The sequence below is a fragment of the Nicotiana attenuata genome, chromosome 8 (assembly GCF_001879085.1).
Source record: "Nicotiana attenuata strain UT chromosome 8, NIATTr2, whole genome shotgun sequence".
In the NCBI taxonomy this organism is placed as follows: Eukaryota; Viridiplantae; Streptophyta; class Magnoliopsida; order Solanales; family Solanaceae; genus Nicotiana; species Nicotiana attenuata.
In genome coordinates this window covers 25,638,710-25,652,427 of record NC_031996.1, presented here as the reverse complement: position 1 = coordinate 25,652,427, position 13,718 = coordinate 25,638,710, and the positions used below count along the sequence as shown (strand labels likewise).

The window sequence follows — 13,718 nt, the reverse complement described above, 5'->3', positions numbered from 1 at the left end:
TCTATGACCTCGGAGCCAAGTCCCCGGACTAGTTCGAGTCCTGCGATCAAAGCCTCATACTCGGCTTCATTGTTAGTTAATGGAACAGTTTTTATGGCCTGCCTCAGGGTCTTCCCCGAAGGTGTGATTAGGATCACCCCGAGCCTGGACCCTTTCACATTGGAAGCTCTGCCCCTGAACAAGGTTCAAACTCCTGATGTTGTTTCCGATACCATCACTGCTTCTTTAGCAACCATGGGCAATAACCCGGGGCTGAAATCGGCCACAAAGTTTGCCAAAACTTTCGATTTGATCGTAGTCCTCGGTTTGTATACAATATAGAACTTAATAATTTTGACTGCCCATTTGGCCAATTGGCTTGACAATTCAGGCTTGTGAAAAACATTCCGCAAGGGGAAGTCGTCGCAATGGTTATCAGGTGGCATTGGAAATAAGGCCTAAGATTTTGACAGGCGACTACGAGAGCTAAGGCCAGTTTTTTTAGGTGCGGATAACGAGTCGCGCTCCTAACAAAATTTTGCTAACATAAAAGACAAGAAATTATACATTCTTCATCCCGAACCAGAATGGTACTTGCCGCTACCTCTGAGACTACTAAGTATATTAGAAGTTGTTCGTCTTCCCCCGATTTTGATAACAACAAGGGGCTTGATAGATAACGTTTCAGGTCATTCAAGGCCTGTTGACATTTTGGAGTCCATTTGAAATTGTTGTTCTTCTTCAGAAGTGAGAAGAAGTGATGACATTTTTCTAAGGATCGTGAGATGAACCTGCATAAATCGGCCAATCTTCCGGTTAGCCTTTGGACTTCTTTTACGCTTGTCAGCTGGTCCGGGATGTCCACAATGGCTTTGATCTTATCAAGTTTTACCTCGACCCCCCTTTTTGAAACCAGGAAACTCAAGAACTTTTCGGATCCAACCCTGAAAACTTATTTTTTCGGGTTGAGCTTCCTCAAGATGTCAAAGGTTTCTTGGAAGTACTTTAAATGATCACCTGCATTCAAAGACTTGACCAATATGTCATTTATATACACTTCCATCGTGTTACCTATTTGCTTATCGAACATTTTGTTCACGAGCCACTGATAAGTGGCTCCGGTATTTTTAAGCACGAAGGGCATCACATTGTAACAATATGTGCCGATTTTCGTAATGAACGAGGTTTTTTCCTAATTCTCCGAGTTTATCTTGATTTGATTGTACCCGAAATAAGCATCGAGAAAACTCATTAACTCGTGCTTTGTTGTTGCATCAATCATTTAATCAATGTTTGGCAGTGGGAACGAGTCTTTAGGGCATGCCTTATTCAAGTCTTTGTAATCTATGCACATTCGAAACTTGTTATTATTTTTTGGAACTACAGCTACATTATCTAACCATTTTGGATACTTTACCTCCTGGATAGAACCGATGTCAAGTAGTCGAGTTACCTCTTCCTTAACAAAGCTGATTCTGACCTGTCTATTAGGCGTTTCTTTTGCCTTACCGGAGGGACGCTCGAGTCCAGGCTTAGTTTGTGCATGACCACCTCTAGTGGGATACTAATCATATCCGAGTGCGACCATGCAAAGCAATCAACGTTAGCTTTAAGGAACTTAACAAATCACCTGAGCTTGGGATTGAGTCCTGTTCCCAAGTGAAATTCCTCTCCAAGAATTCCTCGAATAGAGACACTTGTTCGAGCTGAGTGGATTTGGTCGCGTCTGTCTCTTCCGGTACCTGAAATTATCTTGCCTCCTGGTGGGATTCCGATGACTCCTCGCCCTTATCATATTCACTTATCACGGGAGCAGGCACCAGTTCCTATAATTGCTATTTGCTGGTATCCTTCCATTTACTGCTGGAAATCGATACTGTATTCATTTCTCTTACTGCCGGTTGATCTCCTCTTATCTGTTTGATTCCATCTAGGGTCGAGAATTTCAACAGTTGGTGATATGTTGGTGGTACAACCTTCATCTCTTGTAACCATGGTCTTCCGAAAATTGTGTTGTAGCCCATGTCACCATCCACCACTTCAAATAAGGTGATCTTGACCCTTTCAGCATTCGTGGGCAACAGAATCTCTCGTCGGGTTGTCACGCTTGCTAAGTTGAACCAACGAGGAGCTTTGTTGTCGAAATGATACTTCCGGTAATTTAGGCTTGTTCCAGCACTCTCCATTGAATGATATTGGCTAAGCTTCCTAGGTCAACCAAAACACGTTTAATCTTGAAATATAGAACATTAAGAGAAATTAGTAGGGCATCGTTATACGGCAGAAGAAGTCCGTCGGTGTCCTCCTTTGTGAAAGTGATGTCGTCTTCGGCGACCTCCTATAGTCTCTTGCTATGGGTCACCGATATATTTGTTTTCTTTGCTGTCTAAAAGGTTATGCCATGATTTCATTCTCTCCGAACATGTTGATAGTCAACCGAGGAGGGTCTTCTCTTATCTTTGAAGGTTCTACGTTGTTCCAGCTGTTGCCGTAATTATTCTTAGCTCGGTCGCTCAAGAACTCCCTGAGATGACCGTTCTTCAACAGTGTTGCCACCTCCTCGCACAGATGCCGGTAGCCCCCAGTTTTGTGGGCGTGTGTCCCATGATACTCATAACATAAGTTGGGATCCCTCTGGCTGGGATAAGATCTGATTGGCTTTGGGAACCTTGCTTCGTTGATATTCCTCATCGCCAATACCAACTCCACCACGCTGATGTTAAAATTATAATATGACAACTTGGGATACGTGGACTCCCGGGTCCCCAGTATGACTTTTTCTTTCAACGGTCTGTTGTTTCGGCCATGGTCAGCTCTTCTTTAGGGAGCGAGCCCATCCAGGGACTGAAACCCTTTGCTGCCGCATCCTTCGTCTCTCTCATAAGGCAAGGAGCGGCCTTTAGAAGACTGCTGATCTACATCAAAATCATCCTTGTACTTATCCCGGTTCTTGCCTCGGTCCCTCTCCTTGGATGATGTAGGGAACCCAAGTTGCTCATCTTCAATCCTTATTAGTGGTTATGGAAATCCGCCCATGTGGTTGCTTGGAACTCGAGCAGGCTTTCCTTCAATTTTTGGGAGGTGTCGGAACTCCTCAGGTTCCACGCCTTAGTTAATGTCGCTGCTGCCCACTCATCCGGTACGGCCGGTAGCATCATCCTTTCTTTCTGGAATCTAAAAAAGAACTCCCGCAGCAATTTGGACCCACCCTGTGCATCCGCCTTCTTGGCCTGGACCTTTCTGGCCCCGGCATGGGCCTTAATGAACGAATCTGCGAGCATTTTAAAGAATCAACTTAATGCTCGGGTAAAAGTGAATACCATGTTAGGGCCCATTTCGTGAGGGTTTCTCCAAACTTTTTCAGTAGAACCGACTCGATCTCAAGTTGAGCCAATTCGTTCCCCTTCACAGTCGTTGTGTAAGTTGTGAGGTGCTCCTAAGGGTTTGAGGTCCCCTCGTATTTTGGTATGTACGGCATCTTGAATTTCTTCGGGATTAGCTCCGTCGCTGCACTCAGTTTGAACGACAACTGAGTATATTTTTTCGAATCTGGGCCCTTCAAAATTAGTGGTGCGCCGGGAATCTGGTCCATTCGGACGTGAAACTCCTTCGCGTTCTGATCCATCCTCTTGTTCATCTCCCTTACGAATCTCATGAGTTTGGTTTTGAAGAGATCGTTACTGTTGTCGTTACCGGATCCGCTACCGGTCCCCCCAGCACCGTCAAAGCCGACCTCACCCCTAGGAGTGTTGTTATTGACTCTTTGAGTCGTCTGCTTTGTAGGAACGCCTAGAGGAGCTGGGCCTCTTCCGTTTGCATTGTTGGAAGCACCTGATAATGCCTGTTTTAATTCCGTCATGACTTGATCATGCCTTGAGAGATGGCCCATGATGGCCTTCTGTTGCTCTCTCAAGATCTTTACTGTTTCCACAACGTGTTCGTCTTCTACGTCATTGGGAGTTGGATCTTGCATATGTCGTGGGTATATTCCTCCACGGACCGAGGTTGCCTCGTCCCCCTCATTGCGTGTTCATTGATTGAATCTTCGTGTTGAGGAAGGTCCTCATGTCCCTTAACGTTGTGTGTGGCGTTGACATCATTAACTGCCATTTTTGATTTTTTCTATGAAACAAAGAATCAAACAAGTCAGTAACAAACACATGGATCAACTCAGTTATGCAGTTGTCTAAGCTCCACGGTGGGCGCCAAACTATTTACCCATAAAACGGTACGATTTAATCGTTGCGTGGTTTATAGATAAGAGAACTGACTTGATCCAAAATGATAAATAAATTAGATTAAAAATAAGACTTACCGTTAAAATCAAAGGAAATGGCAGGCCTAGCTCGGGAAGCGATGCTTCTGAGGGGCAGAAATAAGAGCAATATACAACAGAAAGTAAAGTTGTACTATTTCACTTGAGAATAGAATGTAGCATAAGTTTTGCTTAAGATTCCGTATGTTACAATGGCTGTTGAGCCTACTATATATAGCTAGACCCAGGGAAACAAGATCCTACGATCAAACCCCTCTTAAATGACAATAAAGAGGGTCATTGATGAATATGTAACGACAGACTATGAATGCCAAAATTCTCTACAACGATTTCTATTTAATACTAGGGAATATTCTTCATTAAATGCTTCCCGATGGCAAACATTCCATCTGTTCGCGTTGACTATGCTTCCTTCGGAGTTCATCCGATACCAATGACAGTTGTTGCTTCCGGTACCAACTGTTACTCGATTTATTCTCTGCCTGTGTTCGGTTCTACATGTCGACTTACCATTCGATCATTTAATATAAGTCAATTTTACCCCATATAGGAGGGCGATTGCGCAAATTGGGAAGTCACTCACAATGAGAAGTTTTATTTTGTGTCTCATACAACTGACACTAGTTGTATGAGCTTCCTTTTTGTTTCACAAATTTGTGGACCCCAATCTTACACTTCTGGGTCCACAAAACTATGAGACAAAAAAGTTGACTCATACAACTAGTGTCAGTTGTATAAGACATAAAATAAAATTTTTCCACTCACAATGAAGTGCTGCTCTCACTGGCAGAAATAGGTGTTCGCAGTCTTGACAGGACGCAAATTTTAACCCTGACACCTAAATTAAGACCCTGAAAAAAGATTAAGAATAATGGCAATAAAACTTATATAAACGTCTATATTCTCATCTTTATATACCTTAGTGGTGGTAATAGATACAGTTTGCACCAAAGATAATGTGTGCTAGCTAGGTTGCTAGCAAAACTTTGTTATGTAACTGAAAATTCAGAACAAGTTCGGAGAAATTTTTGTATTAGCCCAAGAAAAAACTTCTCTAAAGTATAATAGTGCTATCTAAAAATGCGCAAAAATAGTAATTAAAACGTCAAACTGACACGTCACCCAGATTTTTATTGCTTAATTTGGATGAAATTTCTGGAAAAAGTTTCCTTGTGTTGTTGTGATTCGGTGAAACTGAGGTCGAATAAATTTTTGCTTGGACGTATAAACTTGAAGTTTCAACAATTAACAAACCTTTCCAAGTTTTGTGTAACGAAGCAAATTTGAGCTCAGCCAACTTGGACTTTTGACGTATCTAGAAACTAGGCCTTGACCCTAGACTACGTGCTGCGGCATTTTACCCATTCAGATCACAAGATCTGAAGTTTGAAAATTCTATAAGTGTAATATAATTTGTAAATAAACAAAAAATGGACGCAGAACAGTCTTTTGAGATATAAGTGTACCGTAATAAATATTAAAGATTCATAATGAATCCAGCTTGGTTGGAATGACATAATCGTTATTTGTGTTATATATACTAATTGAAAAGAAACAATTTTACTAGAATGTTTTCTATTGTCAGGACTGAAAATATGCTGCTCATCTGAATTTCAAATAAAAAGATAAAAAGAGTAAAAAACTCCTGAATTTTTCATTGAGCAATTTATGCAATCTGAAGATAATATAATTTGTAGGATTTAACTTATGCATCTTTTGCTTGCACGTAATTAATGTTATTAATCTGTTATACCTGATTATTATTTAATTTTTAGATTACCATATTAAAGCTATGAATAAATTACAGAATAATGTACTACATGAGTTGACCTTGTACTATTTTAGCCAAGTTGCAAGTTTGCAAATGTGTAGCCAAATATCAATAAGATCTTTTCTTTTCTCATTCTATCTAACTATAACAACCTAATCTTTTTTTTTTCATCACCTACCTACCCGTATTGCAGCTCTCTCCTCATTTTTCACCCATAAATATTTGATTTAATTAATAAAAAAGAATCATATGCAAACAAAAATGAAAACGAAAACCAGTTTCCCATTTTTAATGTAACTATTGATCGAGACACTCAGTCAACACTCATTCATGCCTTCTCCCATAACCAATACTTCTTCGATTTTTTTTTTTTTTTGTATATCTTCAGGCGTGAAATATCCGTGAGTTTTTATTCTTTGTTTCCCTCAAGTTTATACATACCTATCACAACTACAAAATGCAAAATCAGACGTGAGAAACCTAAAATCTCATCTCCTTTAATACTAATCTTGTTAAATTTCGATTATGATTTTGTGAGAAATTTGGAGTGGGTATACAAAGTTTGAAATTATTTGCCGGAGATTTGGACTAGTTTTATACAAGAATTACAAGTGAAAATCGTACAAAAAGTTCATCATACATGCTTATACACTTTTATACAATGTTATACACTTTTAAACAAATAGGTACATTATGTATATAGTTGTATAAAAGTGTATAAAGATGTATAATCACAGAGTAAAAATATTCGTGATACACTATGTATATAGGTGCATAAGAAGAATGATAAGTAGAAGGAGAAGGAGAAGGAGAAGAAGAAGAAGAAGCAAATGCGAGAAATTCACAAAATACCTATAAATAATGTATCAACCTTGTATACAATAGTGTATAAGAGGTGTTTATACACTATTATATGCTATTTATACAATATTATACATTATTATACAAATGAATCATATCAATGGAGCTTTACGGGTTCTTCTTCTTCCTTGGGCATCCTCTGAAATTTAACTCAAATATAGCATAAATCTACTCCAAATCACTTGAAATATAAGTTTTGAACACCTCTTGATGATTTCAATCAATTGGGACAACACCCATTCCAAACAACTAATAAATCGAAAAACCAAATTTTAGAACTATAAGTGACAAAATTACAGAATAATACATTCCATAAGTAATTATCAGCTTTGAATCTGGAAGGAAAATTAAAGGAAAATAACAACGGTAGAGAATTTTGGGGTGCAAAGGCGTGACACGGGAAGAAGAAGAAGAAAGAAAAAAGGGGTGTGCTAACTGGTGAAAATTAATTTTTAAGTTATGTACAACTTAAGCTACACTGGATAAGAGCTTCAAACACGAGCCATTTTCTTAAGGATTGTTGGACCGAGTGATAAAGGGTGTAGTTCTTCCAAAATTTATGCCATATGGTAGCAGATGATATATAGTCGCAAATTTCCTAGTCTATACTATATGGTAGTAGATGATATGTTGTCGGAAATTTCCTAGTCTTCCAGAGAAACCCGTGCTGTGGAAAATTAAAACAGTCCAACAAACACGGCCTTAAAATAAAGTGGTAATTAATCGGAAGTCACCAAAATATAAACGGTCCGATTCTTGCCGTCTCCAATCTTCTACACGCTTCCTCAGGATGAAAATATCCACACTAAACGAGACTTATCCTAGCCATCCATATTTTCTCACGTTGGACTATCGAGAATCCAACGGTTCTTATCTTAGCATGAGTATAGCCCTCCACATCATCTTCAAAACCTAACCTCATCATTTCTGAAATTACTCGTCTGCACAGCTAGCTTTCCGCCGCGATTCTTCTCTCATCCTCTTTACAGTACAACCTCTCTCTCTTCTCTCTCTGTATTTATTTGTACATATAATTCCTTTTTTTTTTCCTGTATTTGTGTATGTATGTAAGTATATAAGTATGTATGTATTGTTCTAAGGTTTAACATGGAATTTTTATGTAATTTTGTGAGAATCGGTGAAATGTTTGGTGTTTACTGTTTTGAAAAGCTTAGTATTGGTGGTTAATTTGAGCGGGTTCATTTTTTTTCTCGTTGTATGTAGTTAGGTTTGTTTGATGCGTTGAATTTGAAGTATTAGGTTTTAGATCTACGGATATGTTATGTGCTAAGAGCATGGGTTTTCTGAAAATCCTTAGGTCTTCCTTTTGCTTGGTAGGTCCTTTGCTTGAGAATTTGGAGAGACAAGATGTGTGTTAATGAAAAATATGAGGTTATTTATGCCCTTGAGGTTAGGTCAATTGACAAAGGTTGAGGGTGTTGTGTCTTAGGTCACAGGTTTAAGCCCTGTGTCAACCGGACTAATTTTGGTATTTAAGTGGAGAAGGGTGGAGGGGTGAGTCTATCATACATGAGTTTCGAAGGTTGTGATTGGCCCAAAGGATCTACTCCGGACCAGATGGACTTTTTTGGTCATTAAAAAATTGAGGTTATTTATTTAGCAATTGGATAAATCTCAATCTGTTTGAAACAACTTATGATAGATGACCGATTGCATAAGCCATGGTGGACACAGTCACCCGGTACTTGTGCTGGTGGGAAGTAGGAGGTACCTTGTGCAATATCCAAGACATGCATAAGCTGGCAGAGTTTCTCGGTACTTCTTCCAGTAACTAGCTAGATTCATTTTTATTTGGAGACGGCATGGTGGATTAAGGCTGGGATAAGGAGATATTCATGTGTGGATCGAATTGAACATGTAAAACAATTGTTGTACTCTCTCCGGTTTATTTTATGTGTCTTAGTTTGACTGCGCATAAAGTTTAAGAAAAGTAAGAAGATTTTTGAATCTTGTGGTGTTAAAATAAATATGAGTGTAATCAATGTTGTCAAAGGCGCGCTTAAGCCCTGAAGCGAGGCTCAAAACATGTTGAGTGCTTCACCACGCTTTGTGGACGCTTCAGTGTTGCATAAAGGTTCTAAGGCATGCTTTTCCTTGCCAACGAGTGTAATCTTGAAAAGGCGACACTAAATAATTGATATTTCACATCATCGTAATCTTTTTTCAATTTCTTTGTCCATATATTTATTTTTCATGCTTATAATTATTGTTCTTAGACTACATATACATACTTTTACTTTTTCTCCAGTTGCGCCTTTTTCCATTAAAGCCCACCCTTTATTTGCGCTTAGCGCTTAAAGCCCCAACGGACCTTAGAGCTTTTTTGCGCTTTTCGCCTTTGATAATGCTGAGTGTAATGTACCAAATGTCCTTGCATCTTGTGATCTTAAATATGCGATGTACAATGTTGGAGGTAAAGTGTTACTGCCTCTGTTTCAATTTATATGTTGTAGTTTGATTTGACACGGAGTTTAAGGAAAAAAATAGATTACTTTTGAAACTTATAGTTTTAAAAGCTTAAATGTGAAAGCATTTGTGGATGGAGTTGGAGCCTTCAATTTGTGTTGCTATAAAAGCTCCCCATTAAGGGTAAAATGGGTAAATGAAAATTTTTGTTTCCAGGTATAGAAATGTGTCGTACTTTTCGGAATCAACTAATAAGGAAAGTGTGTCACATAAATTAAAACGGAGAGAGTACTAAATATAGAAGAGATATTTTTTTTATAAAAAAGGAGAGGAAGACACATAAATTGAATCATAGGTAGTATCTGTTATTAAATGTAATTTTCTTAAATTATCTTCTAAACTTGAGCTTTTAACTCATCTTTCATCCCTCTGCACTTATAGAAGTTACGGGTGTTTAGGTAGTAAAGGTGTGTATATTGTCTTCTGTTATTCTGATCAATGAAAATATCACAAAGACAAGTTCAAGATGATGTTTATTTCATGTTTGAGTAAAGATGTTCAGTCTGGCAGTTGCAATTTACAAATGGTTTATTTAATGTGTTGCTTGTTGAGGACTTGAGGGCAATTTTCTTCAAATGTAGCATGTTGGATTGCAATGTTTTTTGGCTTCACATTTTATTTTCTCTAAAGTTCAAGAAAACTGTTTTAGGATATAGATGTTGCTAAATAAACTAGAATTTAACTATTGTAACATACAAATAGATGTCAATTGCCTTATTGTCGCCGGTAAAAAGTTGTCTTGTTTTCTCCTCCATTCTATGGGTTTCTTCCTTTTTTCACGTCTTATTTTTTTTATTTGTGCAGTTTATTGATATTCAAATGAGTCGTCCACAGGAACCACACCGTCCTTTTCTCCCGTTTGGAAATCCTTTCAAATTTATATTACCTAAGGGCCCGTACTTGTCTCCTAAGCTTCTTGCTCTGTTGAAAGCTTTTGAGGAGTCATTAGCAGAGAGGGTTAAGAGTGTTAAGCCAGGAGATAAGGAAGATATTCTCACTTTATCATGGATGACACAAGCAATAAGTGTACTTTGTGCAATTCATACAGACGTGAAAACTCTCATTACCGAACTTGAATTTCCCGTATGTGACTGGGATGAGAAGTGGATAGATGTGTACTTGGACAACAGTGTGAAGTTGCTGGACACTTGCATTGCTTTCAGTTCTGATATCTCAAGGCTCGGCCAAGGCCGCCTTTATCTTCAATGTGGCTTGCATAACTTGGATGGAACCTCAAAACAGTTCATGAAAGCCCGTTCATCATTTGATGGATGGAAGAGGCATATCAATTCAAAGAACCCAAGGCTGGAGAATTGCTTTGCCATCTTGGACAGCCTTACCGAGTCACTGAACCTACCTAAAATCAAGAATTCTGCAAAAGGGAAGGTTCTGATGCGAGCAATGTATGGAGTAAGGGTGGTAACTGTATTCATATTCAGCATGTTTGCCGTCACATTTTCGGGTTCTACAAAGAAGTTGAAGGATCTGCAGGTTCATGAAACTTGCTTGTGGACAGAAGCATTTGTTGATCTTCGCGATTTTATTAGTGGGGAGATCAGGAGTATTTATTCGAATGGAAGGCTCACAGCACTGAAAGAGCTGGAAGCAGTGGATACAAGTGTGAAGAAGTTGTACCCTATCATAGAGGATGGAGTAGACCCTAACGAAGCTGAGCAGTTGCAGCTTCTAACTTTAGGACTGACTGAAAAAGCAGAAAAACTTTCAGATGGACTAGATCTGCTAGCAAAGGAGGCAGATAGATTCTTCCAAATCCTTTTAACCGGACGCGATTCTTTGCTTTGTAACCTTAGAGTTGGTAGTACTGTCTCTAACCAAGCACAAGCGAACAACCATGTAGAAAGAACAGAGGTGAGATGAACTTTAAGAAAGAGGAAATCTCCTGTGTATAAGCAGGAGTGTGGGGGTTGGTGTGGGGGTTTCTGCTCTACAGTGGAATATTATGTACTATTAGTAATGCAATATATGGTAATTGTCGAAAAAGTGGTTGCTTGCCGGCGATATGGTTTATACATGTTGATATATGCGTGGACTGTGACATTAAACTATAATGGCTTTATACATGTTGATGTGTGAACTGCGACATTATTATGTTAAGATAACTGGGAGTGGGTTATAATGCAGACAACAATGTCCTCTTCGCCAGCAGAACTAGATACTATTTTAAACTACAAGTAGTACTGTAATCATTTGTTTTGTATTTAAATTGATTTAGTGGTGGGATATTGCTTTGATAAGCTGTCGACTGTCGTGGATGGAACTTATACTTTCGAACTTGCATAAATTCCAGCACAAATTCATCTTGTGTATACGCATGGATATTTTAGTAAAAACGATAACAAATAATAGCTTAGAATATAGCCAGCGTTTTACAGAAGTTGAAACAACTTAAAAATGTATTCCCTCTTCCGTTTTAATTTAGATAACACTTTTCTTATTAGTCCGTTTAAAAAAAATGACACATTTCTATAATTGAAAATAATTCAATTTTAAACTTTTCATTTAATCCATTTTACCCCTTAATTGAGTAGCTTTTATAATCACACTCCGACTAAGCCAAACTACCTCATTCAAATTGAATATGAGGGAGTAGTAGACACATGCTTTTTTCCAACATCAACACAACACAGTTCAGTATCTTGAAGTTCAATTCTTATAGTTAAAACTTCAGCAAATTTTCTTGAAATTGAACTACCACGCGAACGTCGGGAGATTTTCTTGAAGTTCGAACTCCGACTATTTTGCTCCTCAAGAAAATGGTGTGCATACTAATTCTTACTCGCAAAGAAGCAATAATTCATAATCATGTCTGTGCAACCCCCCTCTTTCTAGTTTGTGAGAGGGGTTGAGAATTTTGGTTTATGATGATAAACAAATAAAAATTGAAGTTCGAAATGTAGGAGTATATGCATAAGCTTTTCGTAATTTAATTTTAGACGTCAGTAAATATACTTTTTTTTTTGTTTTGAACCATGGTATTCGTTTTTATCACTAATTATATGGTCAGGTATTCATGGTTCGGTTTGGGTCGGTATTTGCTTAAAGAAATCGAACCAATTAAGTTGTTTTCTCAGATATCGGAATCAAATCAAACCAATTAAGTCGGTTTTTTTATCGATTCAATTATTGTCAAATTTTTTTAATTTTTCTTGGGTTTTGTCGATTTTTATCTTAAGTATGATAAATACACTATAAAATACATATTCCAGAGACTATATTCCAGCATAATACTTATCAAACCAATTTCTCTTTGAGTAAATATGTCATTTACCAAGATATTTTAATATAATTGAATTAAACAGTAATATAAATTTTACTAACTCTATTAAAGACAAGTTATTTTTAACATGAAATTGTTTCTTGGTTCGATTATTTGATTTTCCGCAAACACCCCTAATAGTCATGATTTATTTGTATCAATCAAAATTTATTGACTCATCACATGGGTTCACTTTCTTTAATTTCATAAACTTTTGTTTTTGGTACATTACGTAGATAAGCAAAAGAACAATTGATACTTTACTAAAGCAGTTAAATTTGATGTGTTCAAACAAATAAAATAATAATTTATATGAATAGTTTTCTGTAATATTCACCACACATATGTGGTTCTAATAGTAATTACTAGTAGTTATTTATAAATAACTCCAGTATAGAAGAACACAAACTCAACCAAGCATCATGAATATGTCGATATTACTTACTTATGACTAAATATGCAAACACATAGATACCCACAATAAGTCAAAGAACATGGCTATATTTATATCAATTTAGTTTAATTTTCGATATTTCGTTTTTCTGGAACAACCCTACACTTAGAAACCTTTTATTCAATCAGTTGCTCAATTGACGCAAGAGGAAGCCATTTCTGACCAACTCATGCATTCACGCATCGAAAATTTGGTATCCCAGATTTGGACCAAGTGCAATCGAGTCAAACAATGTGTCGCATTTATCTATTCAGTTAACATCCACCAACTTTAATTTTACACGAAAGGTTCTATCTTCTTGTAATAAATATTATTCTCTCTTATTAAATTGTAGCTGATTATTCTTTGTCTAAGAGTTGATTTCATATCATATTATTTTCATGAGGATCAAATCCAACTTTTAGTATATCCCATGAGTTATCCTTAGGAAAACATTTGGGATCTTTACCTAAATAATAGATCGGATTTATTCTTTAATTTTTTAACTGTATACATAGATTATATATTTATGTTTTTCTTTCGTTTAGCCGTCCACTTAATTTCTTAAATTAAAAATAGTCGGTGGCCCGAAACTATTAATTTTGGGAGCGGCTGAATGTATACATTTCTTTTA

The 13,718-nt window shown here is 37.4% G+C and overlaps 1 protein-coding gene across 1 annotated transcript; it reads left to right on the top strand.

The window, feature by feature from the left end:
- On the top strand, positions 7,769 to 11,652 carry LOC109231086 (protein BPS1, chloroplastic-like). Its single transcript, XM_019396635.1, has 2 exons — positions 7,769 to 7,875; positions 10,179 to 11,652. Exon 2 carries the CDS (start codon positions 10,194 to 10,196, stop codon positions 11,250 to 11,252), a length of 1,059 nt encoding a protein of 352 aa, XP_019252180.1. The 5' UTR covers positions 7,769 to 7,875; positions 10,179 to 10,193; the 3' UTR covers positions 11,253 to 11,652.

Bases quoted from the DNA above. Each gene is read 5' to 3' on its own strand.
- LOC109231086 (XM_019396635.1), top strand. From the start codon at position 10,194: ATGAGTCGTCCACAGGAACCACACCGTCCTTTTCTCCCGTTTGGAAAT.